Source organism: Solanum stenotomum, chromosome 1 (assembly GCF_019186545.1).
Source record: "Solanum stenotomum isolate F172 chromosome 1, ASM1918654v1, whole genome shotgun sequence".
NCBI lineage: Eukaryota > Viridiplantae > Streptophyta > Magnoliopsida > Solanales > Solanaceae > Solanum > Solanum stenotomum.
The window spans coordinates 11031222-11052320 of record NC_064282.1 but is presented as its reverse complement, the minus strand read 5'-3'; the positions used below and the strand labels follow the sequence as shown (position 1 = coordinate 11052320).

The window sequence follows — 21099 nt, the reverse complement described above, 5'->3', positions numbered from 1 at the left end:
TAAAAGCACTATTTGTTCTTTGAGATGGGTCTCTCGTCTGCGAGGGAGCAACTTGTTTAGTCTTGCATACTGTTCATATTTATTATGAGAATGAAATAATGCCTCCATATATCTCGAGTCTAAGACTTCCGAATCTTTTCATTCAAAACAATAGTTTTTTTTAGCTAATCTATTGGATAAGACGACTCCCCGCCCCGACCCATGGATATGGTCATGTAAACGATACATGGACAGCAATTTAAGTTTGCCAATATCCCACTAATTCTATACATTGTGATCCCTTTGTCATAGCGCTAGAAATAAATAATTCAACGGCCAAAACCTAAATTTTAAACCAAATGGAACTTTAACGGTCAAGCCCACCCACCCCCTCAAAGTCAACGTTAACATCTATTTATCTCACATAATTATAATAAATTTTGTATATCCTAGAGAAATGTGTAGTAATTACTCTATCTCAGTTGATTATCTCAAGTTATATATTAATTTAACACCCATTTGCCCTTTATCCAAGTTCATGAACATGCCCATATGTGTTATAAGCTTAGAATTCACGATTTTCCAGCTCTTTAGATCAATTGGTATTTGTTTCAAGCAATTTTTAATGCTAACTTTTAAGCTAATGTACACCATTTTATTTGAAGTTTTAGATCAATTTTATACCTTGTTGACCCAACTTGTTTGAAACTAAGGCGTAGTTGTTGTTGTCGTCCAATTTTACACATTCTTGGTGCTAAAACCAGGTAATTAATTAATGGTACTCGATCTGCTTCTTAGTTGATTATATGAATTCTATTTATGTGGGCAAATGTTTATATTGAATCTTTGTTCTGTTTTTGATGATTGGGAAATCTTAGGATAGAATTGTTGGAATTTTAGTATTGATTGAGAATGGGTGAGTCCATCTTTTGTTTTAGAAAATGTAGATTAGGAAGAGTAATGGGTTGCATTCAGCTTGTGCTAGGTTCACTTGTTATACTCGTAAGCCTTTCGAGTTTGTTTAGGTTTTATTCTGCTGGGTTTTTCTTACATGATGAGGATATATGTCGCCATTTTTATGGTGTGAAGGATGTTTATGATAGTTTTGATGTAAAAGCACTGAGTTCTCGCGTTGATGAAGTGCTCGATAAGATGGAAAGTTTGCAAGATAAGATTGAATTGATTGTACAAGAGATGGAGAAGAACAAAAATGAGTTAGAAAAAGGGAGTATTCCCAAATTGGAATACAAGAAGTTCTTGGAAGAAGAGGTGATTAAGCCTTTATACTCTGCTCATATTGCCCTTAGGCAAATTAGGATGCCTAGAGTTGAAGGAATTGGGAATGTGACTATTAAGGAACATCCCTTGATTAATAATTTTGTGATTGAGGAGATTCGAAAGTATATTACCCCGAAGGAGAATAGACATAAGAAGGTTAATATTTTTGGAACACAGATGATTTATAACACGATAGGGCATGCTTGTGCGTCGATGAAGAAAGAATTGGAGGAATATATGGATTATGATATTGGATCTTATTGTAAAGATGATTGGAACATTGCTCAGAAGCTTATGATTAATGGTTGTGATCCTTTGCCAAGGAGAAGGTGTTTGACAAGGGCCTCTAAGCTCTATCAGAAGCCTTATCCAATTAACGAGTCCTTATGGAGGATCCCAGATGGGAGAAATGTTAGGTGGAGCAATTACCTTTGCAGGAACTACGAGTGTTTATCGAGTAAGAATCCTAAAAGAGGTTACACTAAGTGCACCGGATGTTTTGAAATGGATAAAGAAGAGATAAAATGGGTAACAAATTCTTCACTTCCTGTGGATTTCTTGATCAAAGATGTATTGGCAGTTAAGCCAGGGGAGATCAGAATTGGTCTGGATTTTGGCATTGGAACGGGGACTTTTGCTGCAAGAATGAGAGGGCAGAATGTGACAATCATTACGACTGCACTGAATCTTGGAGCTCCTTTCAGCGAGACGATAGCACTTAGGGGTTTGATTCCATTATATGTAACACTGAATCAAAGGCTTCCATTCTTCGATAACACTATGGATTTGATCCACACTGCTGGATTTATGGATGGTTGGATCGATCTACAGCTGTTAGACTTTATCCTATTTGACTGGGATCGCATTTTGAGACCAGGAGGCTTATTGTGGATTGATCGATTCTTTTGTAATAGGACTGATCTGGATGACTTTATGTACATGTTTCTGCAGTTCAGGTACAAAAAGCATAAGTGGTCTATTGCTCCCAAGGCCAAGGATGAAGTATATCTTTCTGCATTATTAGAAAAGCCTGCTCGATCTTTATGATCATACGAAGCATTAGAGCTCATGTCTTTGTTATACTGACATAATATTCATAGGATTTATCTGCAACATTTGTTCTAGTGTCTGCAAACTGTAAGAAACTTGTGGTTCTCTTTGTTATACTTCACATGGTATTCATAGGATTTATCTGCAACATTTATCTTGTGTCTGCAAACCTGTAAGAAATTTGTGGTTGGAATTCTCTTTGTTATTTAAAGATTCAGTCTCCGTTGTCATAAAATGCATATTTCTTTGTACATTAACCATTTGAATGTTATTATATCACAATTCAGCGAGACAAACAAATGATACTTCTGCTTATAACACAGCTACATTGCTTAAACACCAGGCTAACAATTGCATTTTGCAGTTGAACTCTTATTTACCCACAACAGTTTGACCTTTCTATAGTTTGCAGTTTCTGCACTAAAATAGAGGGGCTCACTTTGTACATGTTATCTAAAGACTGGGTACTAATCCAAGAGTTATGCTTGTCTTCTATGGGGGTCAGTTTCAAACGTGATTTATAAGAATGACCTTGGAGGTGGGTATCCTCGCTTGCATCATGGGCAAAACTTTAAGCTTAACAACTTTTGACTTTTAAGATTTGCCCATGAGACAAATGAGACTCAAGTTCAAGACCACCAATTTTGAAGGTCATTGGGGGTAATTTCCTAGTTTCTATCAGGAAATCGACCAGCTATGTATAAGGCAACCTAATGCATAAAGCATCATCCAGCGTTAGCATGATCCGAAGAAGGGCCCCACCCCAAGATAATGTCAAATCAAACAGCATACTTTAGGAGGTGGGGGGTGGGGTGGGCGATGTACTAAAGTAAAGAGCTAAGGAGCCATGCCAAATGTTAATCCCTTTATCTATTGTTGAAATATAATAAATAATTTCAATGTTTTTTTTTTTGTTATAATACAGAGGAGATGGACATAAACTGTAGTAGTCAAAAGTCAAATACAAATCCTTAAATTAAAGCACGAGAAATATTTTAAGGGACTCAGACAGCAACATCCAAATTAAAGATGCTTGTTATTGGACTCACATACACTGACATTTCAATTGCTTTAATTAATTTTGAAATAGAAATCATTATAATGACCAATCATAGCAAAATTCAAATTGTCTATGACATACCGATAAGCACTTTGTCTTTTTTTTCTTCTTTCTTTTGAGAAAATAAAGAAGTTAATATAGTCATCATGTGCATGATTGCATATATCTGTACCAATAGTGTGTATCGACAATTCGTTTGAATTGGAAGGTTATTGATCGGTCTATATATTAATTCAAGTCATTTTGATTCATTCACTTTTGTACCTCTAAAAGTGTAATTGATATGTAATTCAAATTGATCTATGAAAAGAATTGTCAATTTCATTTTTTAGGAAATCATTTTCGATTTGACATTTTATATATAATCATAATAAACAAAATAATAATAATTTAGGTACTTGAATAATTTTTTTTAAAAAAATAATTAATAAGAGTTGAGCGGTTTATGCTATGACTCATTATTTAGCTCATATCGACCCAACTCATTACATTTCAAGTAGTCAGAAAACAGTTTAATACTGACTCGCTCATTTATTGACTCGGTTCATATCAACCCTCTTGAATTCAATTTAACCTCCACATTTCATACTCATGTCCAAAATATTCCTAGTTACCCCAGAGCTCATTATTAAGATTTAAGGCTCTTACTACTGAATTGTTTGACCTATTCAAGTTAAGTTGTTCATCTTGTACTAATAATTCATGGAAATTGATGGCAAAAACACTTCAACAACATTGATCCTATAAATTATTAGTAGTTTAATAGAAGTATTAATCAACTTTTCAAGAAGGCGTCAAGCCTTGCTTTAATTTTGTATTTTTCTATATTGAAATTATGTAAGAGTGATGTGTCTATTGTTTTAATTAATTAAAGTTTGGCAAGTTTGAACGCATATATGAAAGTAACGTTGTTTAATTAAAGAAAGTGAATTATTGTCCCATATCACAGTAAAATTTTCACGTATAAATATTTTAATAGATGAATGATACGAGTAGTTTATATTCATGATAAGTACATATATACCAAAAGTCCAAAACATGAGAAATCATATCTTCGATTTTAGTTGATTGAATGAACTGAATTCTTATTTAATATGATAAATTTAAGATTATAAATTAAATAATATTTTAATACTCATATTATATATAGTTAAATCATAAAATTTAAATATTATATCTGATTAAATTAAGATACTTAAATTGTAGAAAAAATTACCTAAATACACAACTTATCTTACCTTTTTTTTAAAAAAAAATTCTACCATTTGAAAAAATTACAAAAATATATGCTCTCTGTTATTCTCGGATACATCTCTTTACGTGATGTATCGATTGGATACATCACCGCGATATATTGGGACGTTGAGTGATGTCTTCGAAACCAAGGCGTGATGTATCGGGACGTTGAGCGATGTATCCGAAATCGAGACGTGATGTATCGGGACGTTGAGAGATGTATCTAAAATTGAGACGCAATGTATCAATACGTTTTGGGATGTATCCGGACTCCATCAAATTTAAGATATTTTTGTAGTTTGGAAAAAAATAGTGATAAGATGTAATTAACGTTCAACACTATGAATTTGTGTAAAATTCGGCAAATTAGAACAACTTTCACATATAGCAAAGATAAAAATATATTTGTATGTTATAGTTATAGTTTACATAATTGCGCTCCATAGAAAATTTTATGTTTGCTATGGAGCTTTTAATTTGTATAATTCGTTAGATACATCCAATTTTATACAAATTGTTCAGTTTTGTATAAATTCATTTATACATTATAATTTGTATAATAAGATCTGTGTTTGTATAATTATAAGTGTATAGGATGAAAATATACGTATTTGTATTTGTATGTACACTTTTCTCTCGTTTTATACAAACACAAACACATTTTATGCATTTATATACCGAATGGGTAATTGTATACCGAAAATGGTTAATTATATACCAAACCATATGACAAAAAAATAAAATATTTATTGCGAATTACAAATAAAATAAACTATAGCTATTACATTTAATTTGAATTAATAGTTTGTTATTTCATACAATTTTTCAAAATTAAAATGGACGAAACACAGGATGTCGAGTCAGGATTTGAGTCAACGCCTAACCTTGACAAAGCGAGGACTGAGGATCTTTTGGTCATTTCATACGAACCTTTGCAGGCCTTATCGTGGTAATACGGTAGTTTGGCAATAACTACAGGGACAAATCAGAAAATACACTACTTTCGTTAGACCACTATCAGAAAAGGACAAACCGGCAAATATAGAAAAAAGGCCCGCCCGCCAAGCAATATCCGAAAAGTTGTCAGGTTTAATTAAACACCCCTATAACTTATCTTTTCTAAAATTCATGGTCCCATAAGTTTTGAATATGACAAGAAACAGCATATGTTTTCTTTTCCTCGTATAGTTTGAGGGCATGGAGTAACTTTGTGTTGAATACTTAAATTCAAACCCTATTTTTAGTCATCTCTATCTTTCTTTCATAATTATACAGTTTTTCTTAGACATATTGGTTGTAAAATGTGTTAGGTGGATCGAATTTGAACGAATTAAAATGAATTGAGTTTTAAAATTGATTGGTTATTTATTTGGTTAGAAGCCCATCTAATCTTTACCTAGTTTTAACTTCTTTGTTATAGTATTACTCTTATTTAATTACCCAATTCAATTTATATCTCGCTCAAATAGATCCAATTGTTAGATGGACTAAATTGAATAGGTCAATTAGATTGTAGAAGTTATTAACTTTTTTTTGATGAAAGTCGAGCCCCTTCTGTGACGTGGTCTTAGACTAATTAATCGTGATGAACCAAGAATTAATATAAATAGACGAATTATTAATCTGCACAAATTAAACTTAGATGGACTTGCCAAATAATTTTACCATGGAGGAGAGGGGGGGGGGGGGGGGNNGGGTTAATCCATGGTAAGAGCTTTTTTTAATTTTTATTTCTAACTAATACAATTAGATAAAGAAGCAGTTTATATCCAAAGTTATACTATCATTCCCAAGGGAGTAGCTTCTATATATAAAAATCCTTATTTGTTTATCTAAATTCAAAGATTCTAACTACTTGCCTTTGTTTTTACAAGTCACAATCAAACTATGAATAGACTAGATAGTTACCTATGAGAAAGGCAAAGAAAAAAAAAGTAGTACTAATAAAATAAATTTAGACAAAGAAAACAAAATGGCAATTCCAAAATTATCACAAACCCTAAGGTTTAATTCACATGTTTTCATATACACAAATACACTATATATTGCATAGTACCATTAAACCATACAAGTAAGTTAGCCAAATTACAATTTTTTTTTGTCCATCTTGTAACATCAACCCCCCCCCCCTCACCCCCACCCACCCTCCCACCCATAAAAAAAAAACATCTCTCCTCTCTTTCTTTAATTACCAGAAATCAGGGAGAATTTTCTGGTTCTTGTCTTTCTCTTCTTCTAAACAGCAAATCCTAAGTTTTGTTAGTTTCTAAAACCTCAAGATATATAAGAAATAGATAAGCCTCATCAATCTATATTTAGCCTTTTGCTTTCATTATTATTTATTCTTTCAATGTCAAACTCAAACCTCTCTTCTGGGAATAGTAGTGAAGAAGCAGATGAAACTCCTAATGTGTTGTCAAGTACAAGTGATGGATCTAGTGCTCATCAAGAACAAACTCTTCCTAATAATAAGAAAAGAAGAAAATTACCTGGAAATCCTGGTAAATTTAATTCCTTAATTTTCACTTTAATTGTGCTAGCTGTAGTTTTAATTTACTATACATTTTCCTATTTTTCATCCATAGTAGTTTCAAGATTATGATGGTTCGATCTAATTACTCCTCATGTCTCAATTTATATAACGTGCTTTCTCTTTTAGTTTGTTCCAAATTAAAAAGTATCTTTTATGAGGATTCTATCTCATTTTGTTCTTGTTTAAACTTTGTTCACAGACAAATACCTGTCACATAAATTAAAATGAAAAGACAATAATAGATTGTCAGATTAATTTTGGGTCACAAATTAGCTAATCATACAGTACCTTGGATCACTCTACCTTACAAAGATAAAGATAAGGTTACACAACCTTCCTCATATTCTATTTATCAAATTATACTGAATATTTTATTATGATAAAGATAAGATTACACAACTCTCCCCATACTTTATTTATCAAATTATACTGAACATATTGTTATTGTTATAAATTATCTAGTCATACAGTACTTGGATCATGCTCTAATGTATAAATATATGGCCGGCAAGAAAATTCAATTTTTGTTTGACGACAAATATTCATGCAGAAAAGAATTTGGATTTTACCCATTTTGTTTTCTTTAATACTTTTTTTAGTGGTATACTAATTGTGTAAAGAATTAATTAATTAATTAATTAAAACGAGATTGGAAAGTGATAAGTATGTGTAGGTAGTTGAAGGTTTGAATACTTCAATTATTGGTTCAATAATTGGAGTAAACTGTTGCATGCTGCGTAGATATGTTGGCATATTCATATTACTTCTTTTCTTTTTGTTTTTTTAACTGTTTCATGAAAGGAACTTTACATATGTTTCATTTGCATGCATGGATATTAATAATATTAATTATATGTATGACATGTCTGCATTTTCTCTTCAATTCAATTTTTTATATTATAAAGTTATTTTCTTATTGTTGATATTATCCAAAAAAATAAAAATCGTTCATACACGGAAGTCATCCTTTTATTTTACGACTATATTTTCCTAATGTTACTTAATTCATATATAAAGCATTTTACCAAATACTTAAAAAAATGGGCACAAGGAATATAAATTCCTAATGTTACAACTATATACTCCTAATGTTACATCATTTAAAATTAAAGTTATGTTGTTTGATTTGCATAGAGGGATGAGTCAGAATTTGAGCGAGTCAAAATAAATTGAATTAATAAATAGGTATGAGTTATTGATCCGCCCTAAAATTACATGGGCTTAAATGAATTGGACTGAAATAAACTAAAGAATGGACTGTAACTCAATCCATTTTACAATTTTATTGCTTTTTTAAATTATTTTTTAGTACCTAATATTTTTTTATTATTATTGTTATTATGGCTATATACATAACATATCAAATAAAAAATATATTTTTGAAAATACTTTGACAAGATTATTTTTCATGGGTCATAGTGGGTCAATAATGAACAAAGTTGGATGGATTATGTTTTCATTAGCTAATTTTTCATATTTGATTCTATTTACTAAAGCCATCATCATATATTGATAAAGCCTGACATGTGCAGATCCTAGTGCTGAAGTTATTGCGTTATCACCAAAAACTCTAATGGCAACAAACAGGTTCATCTGTGAAGTATGCAATAAAGGCTTCCAAAGGGAACAAAATCTTCAACTACACAGGAGAGGACACAATTTACCATGGAAACTAAAGCAAAAAACAAGCAATGAGATTAAAAAACGCGTTTATATTTGCCCAGAAAGTTCGTGTATTCACCATAATCCTGCTCGTGCTCTTGGAGATCTTACGGGGATTAAGAAACATTTTTCTCGTAAACATGGTGAAAAAAAATGGAAATGTGAAAAGTGCTCTAAAAAATATGCAGTGCAATCTGACTGGAAAGCTCATTCGAAAACTTGTGGCACAAAGGAGTATAAATGTGACTGTGGTACCATCTTCTCCAGGTTAATACTAATAATTTACTTACTGAATTCACGTGATCATCTTATCTAAAAATTTAAATTGTCAACGTATAAATTGATTTACTTAATTTAAATTCATGTATAATGTTGAATTATCTGACTATTAAAGAGAGTAGGCTATGATGTTGAATTATGTGACTATTGAAAAGTATACAGACCTAGAAAAGATGTACGACCCTTTATATATATAATATCATGCATGTCAACATTACTTTAATTTCAAGTGTCATCGACACTAAAGTAACTACTTCTTTTACAAAGGAAGACTTCGATATTTGTACATTTAACATTACTATTTTCTTTGGTCATAACTGCAAACAATTGACATCTTAAATATTAAACCTATAGTAGACTAATTAATCTTATTAAGGCCGTCCTAAATTAATTTTTAATTTCTAGTTTGGTCACTACATGTAATTGACTATTTTATTATGCAGGAGGGATAGCTTTGTGACTCATAGAGCCTTTTGTGATGCTCTAGCTGAAGAAAACAACAAAGTAAACCAAGTTTTAGCCACTGGCACTGCAGGCAGCACCCAATTAGCCCCTGAACTTATTTCAACTACTCACATGTTGAACTTGCCACAAATCAGAAATTCAAACATGAAAATTCCTTCAATACCCTTAAACATGGCAGGAAGCATGTTTTCCTCTTCTTCTGGATTTAATCAGCTAGGCACAAATTCGTCGAATATGTCATCTGCAACAGCATTGTTACAACAAGCAGCTCAAATGGGTGTAACAGTGAGCAATAACATGAACTCTACTCTGTTTAATGGAGTTCAAATTCCAATTCAAAGTGATCATGATCATGATCAAAATCAAACAGAAATAGGCAGCATATTGCAGGGATTTGGTGGATCTATGTTACAAAATAGCGGCGATGATCATCACAAGTCTTCAAGAGTACTGCAGAATGAGCATGGGTGGTATAATAATAATAATAATAATAATAATAATAGTAATACTGGTTTGTTTAATGAAAAACAGAGGATATTGAATAAGGAAGCTGGCCATAGTAATGAGGAGAGTTTGACTCTTGATTTTCTTGGGATAGGAGGAATGAGACAGGGGAATTTACATGAAATGCATCAGCAGCAACAAGAAATGAGATTCGAACAGCAAGAAGTTAGTCACCAAAGTATTCAAGGAGTGAACTCCATATGGGATGATTGAAAGAATTACTGAATAGGCGGAATTACAATTTGAAGTTTATAGACTTGGGATTCATTTTTTTTTTCATTATTGAACTCTAAATTAATAATTTGTACATATTCAGTGAATTTCTTAATGAAAATATAAAATTTCGACTAAAGTTACTAGTTCACATGAATCTGTAGCATATACACTTTGAAAGAAATTAGCAGCATTTGATAGACGACATTAATTGTGTGGTATCTTATTTGCAACTTGCAAGACATAAGTCTGAAAAAACTTTTGTAGGAATAAGACATATGTCTTAAGGCATAGTTTGAAAATGAACTTGTGTTTTTATCGCCTTGCATTAGTTCGGTATGAATTAAGTTATATCGTGGTCAGTGGCAGAATCAAGATCTTCAAGGGATTCAAAAGATGAAGAAGTAAACACATGAACTAGCCAAAGAAGGTTCAACAACTACTATACATGCATAAAAAAATATCACCATATATAAATAATGTAATTTTCCACCGAAAGAGTTCGGATGACCTCCCTAGCCCCAGTTTGGCTCCGTCCTTTGGCCGTGAATTATGAACTTCTTAAGGCATAACATTTTGAAACTAAACTTATGTCTCTATCATTATAAGTTCCGTATGAACTAAGGTATAGCTTGTGGGTTATACCTGAACTTATGCTGCTAACACCATATAGTTCAATAGGAGTTATAAAGCATGATTTGTATTATATTATGATACACAAATATAAACTTTTGTCTAACAAATTTTTTTCCCAAACTCAAGGATATATTCAATCATGTTTGTTACTTAAAGTATTGACAAAATTATTTTTTAAAAAACTACTAATTTGAGTGACAAAAAAAAAATCACCTCAAAATAACAGGATTCGTGCAAATGACAAGATAATATCTCAGATGGTCGCTCAACTAAATGTTTTTTTTCTCAGAAAGTCACTCAACTATGAGTTCTTTTCTCGGAATGTCACTCAACTTTCTTTGATAACCTCAAAGTTACTTAACTATGAGTTTTTCTCTCACAAAGTCACTCAACTATGGGTTTTTCTCTTAGAAAGTCACTTAACTTTCTTTTATAATCTTAAAGTCACTAAACTATGAATATATTATTTACAAAGTCACCCAACATATTTAAGTAATTTTTTCATTAAAATTTATTGTTATGAAATTTTTATTTAAAATAAAAAAATAGGAAAATATCCTAACAAAAGTAGAATTTTAATAAAAATAGGTTTAAGTCGACTAACAAGACCTTCTGCTATCAAAATTTGGTGTCTTTCCAAATTGTTTTTAACTGGATTTTGTGTATTTATTTTTTAAAGTTAATTTTAAATTTTCCGTTAGCATGGGAATTAAAGAGGGATCATTTAACTTATTGCTTTTAAAAAACACTAAGGTTCATTTTCTGTATTGTTCAGTTGTAGAAAAAATACAACTAAATTTAGGTTAATGACTAATAAAAATAAAATAATAACAATATTATTATTATTCTATTTTTTACTAGTTCTATTTTTAAATAGAAGAATTTCATGTAAACAATTTTTAATGAAAAATTCAATTAAATAAGTTTGAGTGACTTTCTAAGTTGAGTGACTTTCTGAGAGAAAAATGAATAACTGAGTGACTTTTTGAGAGAAAAATGAATAGTTGAGTGACTTTCTGAGAGAAGATATCATAGTTGAGTAACTTTATAAGAAAATAACTCGATAGAGTGACTTTCTAAAAAAAAAAATTTAGTTGAACAACATCTAAAATATTACTCTGCAAAGGACTCATTGACAAAGCCACCACAATCCACAAGTACACAAAGGGCCGAAAGGCCAACAATGAAAATTTTGGGCCGTCTGATGAATAACTTTGAGGCCCAAAAGAAAAAAATTCCATGTTTGTGTTTGACCAAAACTATTTCTTGCCTTAGCTAATGTAGACATATTATGTATTTGTCAGATAGATAGTACTCCCTCCGTCCCTATTTCCTTGTCCATATTTTCTCTTTTAGATGTCCCTATTTACTTGTCCATTTTGACAAATCAAGAAAGGACAAAAACAAAATTCCTATTATACCCTCATTTAAACTTCTTGAAAATTTAAACTTCCTCCAACATTGATTAATTATCTTGAATAAATTTATTTTGAAATCATAATTAATAAGGGCAAAATTGTAACTTCACTATGCTAATCATTGTTGTCTTAATATGTGTGTCATTTCTAAAGTAGACAACTAAATAGAGACGGAGGAAGTACTTTTTTTGGACGGACAATTATTTAGGTTAATACTTATTGAAAAAGAACTATGTAATTTTAAAAAAAAAACATTTCTATGAACATATTACAAGGCAATATAAATGATACAAATCTTTTCTTTCTTTTGGTTCGATTGTGTTTAATGTTTTCGTTTCATATGAAACTAAATCAAATATTATTATAAATTTCTTATTTTATATATGGGAAAGAGGATAAATATACCCCTGAACTATTATAAATGGTATGTGTATACTCTTCGTTATACTTTACGTATGTATATACCCTTGTCGTCAATTTTTTAGGATGTGTTTATCCTCAACCCAAACGGAGGGACACGAGGCATCATTATAGACATTCATCTGATTTTAATTTATTTACCTAAAAAAAAATTATCCACTCAACTATCCATTTCTAAGATCAAATTAAGACCCGAATTAAACATCAAACCCAACTTAAACATCAAATCCTAATTTCCAAATTCGTTGAGCCCTGTTGTGATTCAATTGAGGCTTTTAACGTATAGTGTTGCTGAGATGATTTCCCACGGGATTGCATTTTCAATTATCATTTTGGTGGCATGATGCGGCAGCGATGTCGTGACTGAGAACCATCAAGGGTGGCGCTGCCTTCAAATCCAATTTGGCTGTGTTCTACTGTGTCTTTTAGGTCTTTTTGATGAATTATGATAGCGATGGGGTGACACCTCTTTTTGCATTAGCTCCGTCGACATGTCGGAGCTCCGTCGCCGGCTACTAAATATATTAATGAACGATACCACTGATTCAATTTTTCTTTTGGAAAACTTAGATTAGAGGGTGGAGAACGATCCATAAGAAATTAAATGTCCCACAAATTGCAATACTGGAGAACAAAACCAATTTCCCACAAAATTGCAACAACGGAGAATAATGCATAGATTAAAGGTGGATGACAAATGTTTTGAAGGGTGGAGAACAATGCATTTGAGGTTAAAATCTTCAGTTGGATCACACAGTAGAATAATAATCTCAAACACTGGCATATTAACGAATTTGGAGGCTGCTATCTGGAGATTTTGGGAACATATTTTTAATTCGGGTCTTAATTGGATCTTAGAAATAGATAGTTGAGTGGGTAATTTTATTTTTAGGTAAATAAATTAAAATCGGATGAATGCCTAGGATGATGCCACGTGTCCCTCCGTTTGGGTTGAGGGGTATACACAGCCTAAAAAATTGACGGCAAGGGTATATACATACGTAAAGTATAACGAAGGGTATACATTAGAGCCGTCAATATGGGCTAGGCCTATTGGGCCGGCCTGGCCTAACCCGGGATTTAATAGGGCTGGTCTAAAAATTTTAGAGCCCATTTAAAAAAAGGATTTTTTAGCCCCGCCTGAATAAACCTGCTGATTCGTGGGGCCTGAGAAATATAAGTAGGGCCGGCCCGTGGGCTAATACAAATTAATTAAAAAATATAATATAATATTAAAATTTAAAATTAAAGAGATCCAAACTCAAAATCTATTTAAAGTTTTTTAGGAAATCACTAAGTATAGTAATTGCATCCACCATGAAAATGTCCAAACACTTGTTGCTACTCGAAACTGGTTACATGGTTTTTCTCAAACTGGTAATATATTTTTGTGTACATTTAAATATTATAATTCTCAATTTAGTTATTTTTTAATATTTAACTAATTGAAACCTCATATAAATTGCACATGAAAATGTAGATGTTAAGACAACCTTCCCACAAGTTGATTCAGATATGCTTGATGAAGATAATCATGAAGTTGTTAGATACGCCATAGGTTTCATGAAGTGTTAGATACGCCATAAGTTTCATGATTTTTTAAGGAGTTTATTTTTTACATTTTTATGGTTGGAATATTGTCATATTTTTTGTGTTTTATTGTGATCATTGCGAAACAGTTAGATTAATATTTCTATTTAGATATTTATACTTTTACTTGAAAAAATACTTAATAAATATTATAAAGATAATTTTATTTGTGGATTTGATTAACAAATAGTAACATTAACACCATGTAATATTGTTTTGTCGATATTTATGATAATATTTTTAAATTATAATTTATAATTTAATTTAATAATTATAAAAAAAAATATAACTTTTAAAAAAGTGGGCTGGCCCGGCAAGCCTGTAGCCCACGTACTTGTGGGTTAGGCCGACCGTTTTCTGGCCCACACCAAAAATGGGCTAGCCTGGCCTGACCCGTAAAATGTCAAAGCCTGTATGGGTTAGCCCGAATGGGGTGGGCTAGCCCATATTGATAGCTCTAGTATACACATATCATTTACGATAGTTCGATGGTATATTTATCCTTTTTTCCTTTATATATTAAATAAAATAAAAGTAGATTAAAAAAACAATTTATCTGATCAGCTCGATTGATTTTTCAGTTTAGGTGCAGGTTTTCTACGAACCGCATCCCAACCATCAGGGTAGGTACAACTCATGAACCAAAAGGTACCACACTAAAGCGCTGTCGATAAAAGTCTGCCCCATTTCCAATTTAAATCAACCCTTTAATCTTCTGGTATATAAACGGTAAACCCAAAAAATAAAATAAAAATTAGAACCATTACTCCAAATCTTCACTTTCTTGTACAATTCATTGATCAAGATCTGAAATTGTGATCTGAAGAAAACGCACAAACGTTTCAGAGTGAGTGAGAGAAGTGAAATGGCGATGGGGAGGGTAAGCTCTGGCCTCGCGTATCCGGAGCGATTCTATGCAGCGGCATCGTATGCTGGGTTTGATGGATCCTCCGACTCCTCTACAAAAGGTGTCAGCTCCAAATTCTCAAACGACGCTGCTCTTCTACTATATGCCCTCTATCAGCAGGTTCTCAACATGTTCTATCGGTTTCATTTACTTCTTATGCTCTACGCATTCATGATATCATTTATGTACTTTGAGTTCTTCAAATGGCTTGATCTAGTGCTGCATTATGTGAATTATACTTGTGATTTTCATTTGTAATGCTATGAGCGTTTGATTTGTTGATAATTCAATTGGAAAGCGTGTTTGGAATATTGTTTTGGTTGAAATTCATGTAGATCTAGAGGGTTCATGTTAAAATCACATCAAGTATAGGAATTGAATGTATGCATGTAAAGATAAAGAAGACTGTCTAGGAGTTAAGATTGCCAAAAGCGTGAAAATTGGAAGGTTGAGTTGAATGCTTGTGTTGTTTATACTAATTAGTGGAATGCGAAAACTCTAGCTTGTTTTGTAAGGTGTAATTTTTGTTTGACGTTCTAATTGCAGGCAACTGCAGGACCTTGTAAGATTCCTAAGCCTAGAAGTTGGAGTCCGGTAGAACAAAGTAAATGGACAAGGTTTGTTTTTCTTTCTCTATAATTTGCATATGGCCTGATAATGTTATTCTAGGATAAGAATAGATGCTTGTTGTTCTTTATCTCTTTGTAGAACCTGTAGTTTGATTCTATAATTAAACTCGAGAAGATGGTTCTTGGGTGACCTTGTCAGTGAAGAAACAAAAACTGATTAGACAGTTTATTCTCTGCAATATGTCTGCTAATCAATAAATTGTTACCATTAGTGTATTTTAAAGGATCTGTCCAAAGACTTAAATAATATATTAGAGAGAGAGAGAGAGAGGTATTAATTAAATTTATATAGTTACCAGTGCAAAAAAGGGGAAATGTGTTGAACCCCCTTCTTCTATATGTGGACCCTATTGCTGAAGTACTTATGAGTTGCATCGGTTACCGTCAGTCATGGCTGATTAACACGTTCAGATGACTAAAGTTCAGTGCTAATGGGGCTTGACGATTTGAATGATCTAATTATTGACTGAACCATTGTTGGTCAAACTGATGAGATAAATGGAAATTAACCGCTGAAATGAGAATGAAACCAATGATGGTAATGATTTAGTGAAAATCGTGAATAAATGACAAGGACCATGCGGCTTTTAAGCAAAAAGAGAAAAGTGAAGCCCATGCTTCCTCGAGGTGAGCCACACAATTTACCAGATTTACACCCTTCGGGGTTGCCCAGTGGTTTGGGCTTGGGACTTCCATGTTGGAGGTCTCAAGTTCAAAACCCCTTGCAAGGAGTTTGCCTTCTGAGTCGAGCTCGTCGCACCGGGCTTGCCTAGTGCGGGTTACCTCTCCTATGTGGTTTGCGAGCTATTGCATAGGAGCGGGGGTTTTATCCTGTGCGCACCCAAAGGGTAGCGGCTGCGGGTTTCCCTTGTTATAATTTTTTTTTTACCAAATTTACAAAAATTATGACATGAATTTTCTTGACTGCTACTAAAAGCACTAATTTAAGCATCAAGTATGTACTGGTGACTATATTAATATGACAATATTTAAATTAAAGGTAGGCATAACAAGTATTGGAAAGAGGTGATTAGACACGACATGTACACCTTCAGCTTACCAAGTACATGGCTCTAGATAGGAGGATATGGAAGTCGAGGATTAGGATAGAAAGTTGGTAGGTAGTTGAGTGTCGTCTAGTTTTCCTTTTCAGTATTGTTATTATTACTCTCCACTGTTATATATATTTTTTTTATTACTTGTTGTTTACTTTGATTCGGTTACCATATTATCTATTGTAGTCACTGTTCCCTTCTCCTTTATTTTTAGCACAACTTCCTTACTGTCGTATTTCCTTTCCATACTTGTTTTTGATATGCTTTACTTGAGCTGAGGGTCCATCGGAAACAACATCTCTACCTTCACAATGTAGGGGAAAGGCTGCATACACAACATCCCCACCCCCTCCCATAACCCATTTGTGGGATTACACTGGGTTTTCTGATGTTGTTAAAATCAAAATCAATTTTTGACTTTCAATTAATTAACCAAGGAAAACAAGAAAAAGAAGTAGACGAAGGAACAAGAAAAAGGAAGAAAAGAACTTCCTCAAAAAAAAAAAAAAAAGAGGAAGAAAAGAAATAGAAGTTGTAGAAAAACACTCGGTGATTTCTTTTCATCTGTTTGGTGGACAAAGTTACTTGGTACCTGTGCTGGTGGTAGATAGCAGGTATGCCGTGGAATTGATCGAGGTACCTGCAATCAAACCTGGTACAACAATTATTAAAAAAAAGAAGATGCAACAAACTCAAGAAGAAAAAGAAGAATACAATGAAAACAAAGAGAACGCTTAAACATTACCTGTACTCAAATAGCCTTTTTATTTCCTCCTTTTTTTCATCTTTTAAGGCTATTGCGTTGAATGTTACTTATTTCTTCTGTTGGATTAGCTAGTTAGCTAGAAGTTTTGAGTGATAATGTATGTCCCACCTTTGATTGGTTGATCTCTCATTCCTTCTCTTCTTTTATTTGATCTTCTGTTTTACATATGATGTTAGAGGTCAGTGCAGATCAGTTCTTTCCTATCTTACTATACTAAGTATTCCCATATCAGTGATGTGGCTTGAGCTGTGTACTAAAAGTTTTTGGTATTTGTGAAGCTGGAATGGGCTTGGAAACATGGCTTCCACAGAGGCAATGCGTCTTTTTGTGAAAATATTGGAGGTTTGTGTAGAGCTAATTCTTCCCAACTCTCGATAATTTAGGAGTATGAATTGAACACGTTAACATGTTTTGGTAGGAGGAAGATCCAGGATGGTATTCAAGGGCTTCAAACTTTGTTTCGGAGCCTGCAGTACAGGGTGAAAAGAATGTGAGTGTATATTAGTTTATACGATTAGCTTCTTCAACCATTTCTGTTTTCTTGTTGTTTCGTGCATCTGGACCTTCTTTTATTTGATGTCCCCAATTTCTTCGTTGTGCAGAATGAGACGACAGCAGAGACAGTTACTGAAAATGGAAATGTTCTTCCTGAGATAAAAACTATTCCTGCTGAAAATGGAATCTTGTCAGAACCTCAGGATAAAGATGTTGTATCAGAAGGCTCCGGTGCAGTTGGTGTGTATGACCAATGGGTTTCACCTCCTATATCTGGTCCACGGCCAAAATCTCGATACGAGGTAGTATTTGTTTTGCATTCTTTGGTTTTAAATTTAATTTTAATTCTCTTAAGCTCCCTTCCTCAAATTCTTCATCTCCTTTCACAGCATGGGGCAGCCGTTATTGATGATAAGATGTATATATTTGGGGGGAACCACAATGGACGCTACCTCAGTGATCTCCAGGTGGGTAAACTGTCTGCCCAAGGTGGTCTTTGATATCTCTAGGAGATCATTGATGATTTCTTGATCATCAGTTATCAAGTTTTTATCATGAATCAGCAGATTTTCTATATTCTGGCTATACCTTTTGGTGGTTGTGCTTGTAGCTTGTTGTTAGTCTTAAAACTGCATATGTTTGCGTTTTTATATCTTGTTCTATTCTGTGATTCCGTCTTTCCTGATAAAAACTAGCTTTTCTTCTTTGGTAGCTGGGTACTCAAATTCTCTAATAAGGTTTGAGGGTCATTGCAGGCTTTGGATTTGAGAAGTTGGACATGGTCGAAAGTAGAAGTTAAAACATCTGGTGAGGCGCCTGTAGCTCCCTTTGCTGGTCACTCCCTGGTTAGTACAGATATTGGTTTAATCCAATGGTGGTCACACTCATTTATGCTCTGTATTTGCGCAAGGATTCAGCTCATTTAAGTTTGAAATTTCTCTTAGCTCATCAAGTTGCTTTCTCCCTCTCTCTCTCTTTTTGCTTTTCCTTTTTTATTTGGGGTTCCCTTTTTGTGTTTCATAGATACCATGGGGAGGAAATAAGCTCATTTCAATTGGTGGACATACAAAAGATCCTTCTGAAACTATGCAAGGTTCGTTCATTTTGTTTAAGATTGGTTTCATTTGCTTTGACATTGTACAAGAGCAGTGTATGCCATGATTTTTAGAGGCAAGTTATATATTAGCAGCCTAAAAATTGATCTGAAGTCTGATCCTACCGGGAAGACATGCTAATTTGTCAGTTGGCAATATTCACTGTAATTGTGTGCATTCTCTTTTCTTGGCGTACGAGAGCGAACTTACTGCAGAAAGGAAGCAATTTTTTGTGCTTATACTTTGCTAATTTAGGTCGCATGTTTGAGTTTCTCATTACCCCGCAAACTACTTCCTCTGAGTTCTTTGCTGGACCTCTGAGAGAAAATTGCTCCTCCCTCTCTCCATCCTTTTCTTTATTTAATTTTTTTTGGAATGATGCGCTTGGTAAATCAGTTTTGTGATGCAAGATGCACCCCCCTATGCCCCTCCTTTTTGTTTAACTTGTAGGCAGTGGAAAATGTCTTATGTAATTTTATATCTAAATTGTCTCTGTGACTCTGTAAAAGTTTCTTATACTTAGATGGTCTAGAAGCACAGCAGCTAACTTTTTTCTGATAAAGGTAACGCGATTTCATTTTTCACATACCACAGAGGTACTTAATATACAAAAAACACAGCAAAGCTGCTACATTCTCAGAGCCTCAACAAACTCCAAGTACTGAGAAATGTTATCTACCATGCCTCTCCTATACCAAAAGAATAAATTCTGAAGACATCTATTTCTTACAAAAGACATGACTTTTTTGGTTTCCAAAACATTCTTATTCCTTTCTAACTAGATTATCCAAAAGATGCAAACAGGGACAGTATGCCAGATTATCTTAAGTTTTTACTGACTTCCTGAATCTAACCTACCAACAAGCCTCTCACATTTTATGGCATCACCCAGTTTACGCCACTGGTTAGAAGTACCACAGCTAACTATTCCTCAACTAGTTGTCATCTGCTATATGATGCCTCTGTATCTGTTCTGCTGATCTGTTCGAGCCCATTTCATTCCAATAGTCACTAATTGGGAGTTCTTTAAGACGAGATTTTCTGTAACCAGGTTCTAACGTAAGTGTAACATCTACCAAGTCTTTTCCAACTAGTTGGTTTCGCCTATATGGATTATTTGCTTCATCATTTTCTGCTTTTGGTGCATGGATCCTTAGAAATTGTACGTCTTTTGAGACAACTTTTCTCCCTGGGAGTTTAGGTGTATGTCATTTCATGTTACCACTTTCTATGATCATAGTTTTGCAACAATTGGCTGGTGCATTTGGAAGTCTACATCTGACATGACAGATTCTCTAAGACAGCTTCTCTTATTTTATCTGCTATGTGCAGACTTTGCATCCTCAGTCATATGTGATGAATTTTAATTTTGTATGGCTTCATGTCCATATTAGCATGCACATTTTTACGAGAGCCCTGAAAAGGTGCAACATTCATTTTGCTGTAGCATTGCTTTCACAGTTGTCCTGCGGAACTTGCTTTCCACTTTGGTATCTTCCTATCACATAGCACTTCTCCATTTATTCTATTTGGTAGCATGTTAGTTGACATTAAGGGTGTGTTTGGTATGAAGGAAAACATTTTCCGGAAAATGTTTTCCAATTTTCTTATGTTTGGTTGGGTAAAATGTTTTGGAAAATGTTTTCCAAATCAACTCATTTTCCTCAAATTTAAGGAAAATGGCTTTCCTTCAAAAATTAAGGAAAACATTTTTCAAAACTCTCCTCCAACTTCAAATTACAATTTTTTGTTGTTGAAAAAAATAAACTTAAAGCTTTTTTTTTAAAAAATATTTTCAACTTCAATTTTTAATTTTTTTACCCCACCCTC

At 33.2% G+C, this 21099-nt stretch overlaps 3 protein-coding genes across 3 annotated transcripts in view; all 3 read left to right on the top strand.

Moving 5' to 3' along the window:
* Positions 1 to 503: 503 nt before the first annotated feature.
* Positions 504 to 2461, top strand: LOC125853773 (probable methyltransferase At1g29790). The gene has a single exon (XM_049533520.1). The coding sequence runs from the start codon at positions 892 to 894 to the stop codon at positions 2302 to 2304; it is 1413 nt and encodes a 470-aa protein (XP_049389477.1). The 5' UTR covers positions 504 to 891; the 3' UTR covers positions 2305 to 2461.
* Positions 2462 to 6716: 4255 nt separating this feature from the next.
* LOC125850984 (protein indeterminate-domain 12-like) lies at positions 6717 to 10398 on the top strand. Its single transcript, XM_049530792.1, has 3 exons — positions 6717 to 7104; positions 8669 to 9065; positions 9521 to 10398. Exons 1-3 carry the CDS (start codon positions 6954 to 6956, stop codon positions 10257 to 10259), a joined length of 1287 nt encoding a protein of 428 aa, XP_049386749.1. The 5' UTR covers positions 6717 to 6953; the 3' UTR covers positions 10260 to 10398.
* A 4672-nt stretch (positions 10399 to 15070) lies between these two features.
* LOC125868458 (acyl-CoA-binding domain-containing protein 4) overlaps positions 15071 to 21099 on the top strand; it is a 13661-nt gene continuing 7632 nt past the window's right edge. The window contains exons 1-8 of the mRNA XM_049549102.1: positions 15071 to 15350; positions 15777 to 15847; positions 17959 to 18022; positions 18099 to 18170; positions 18283 to 18477; positions 18565 to 18642; positions 18931 to 19020; positions 19199 to 19268. Of these exons, the coding sequence (XP_049405059.1) occupies positions 15189 to 15350; positions 15777 to 15847; positions 17959 to 18022; positions 18099 to 18170; positions 18283 to 18477; positions 18565 to 18642; positions 18931 to 19020; positions 19199 to 19268 (802 nt within the window). The 5' untranslated portion in view covers positions 15071 to 15188. The remainder of the gene's footprint in view (positions 15351 to 15776; positions 15848 to 17958; positions 18023 to 18098; positions 18171 to 18282; positions 18478 to 18564; positions 18643 to 18930; positions 19021 to 19198; positions 19269 to 21099) is intronic.

What these genes read in the sequence shown, in the direction of transcription:
- LOC125853773 (XM_049533520.1), top strand. Translation starts at nt 892, where the DNA reads ATGGGTGAGTCCATCTTTTGTTTTAGAAAATGTAGATTAGGAAGAGTA.
- LOC125850984 (XM_049530792.1), top strand. Translation starts at nt 6,954, where the DNA reads ATGTCAAACTCAAACCTCTCTTCTGGGAATAGTAGTGAAGAAGCAGAT. An exon ending in AAAATTACCTGGAAATCCTG is followed by an intron (nt 7,105 to 8,668) that starts GTAAATTTAATT and finishes TGACATGTGCAG; the next exon opens with ATCCTAGTGCTGAAGTTATT. An exon ending in TGTGGTACCATCTTCTCCAG is followed by an intron (nt 9,066 to 9,520) that starts GTTAATACTAAT and finishes TTTATTATGCAG; the next exon opens with GAGGGATAGCTTTGTGACTC.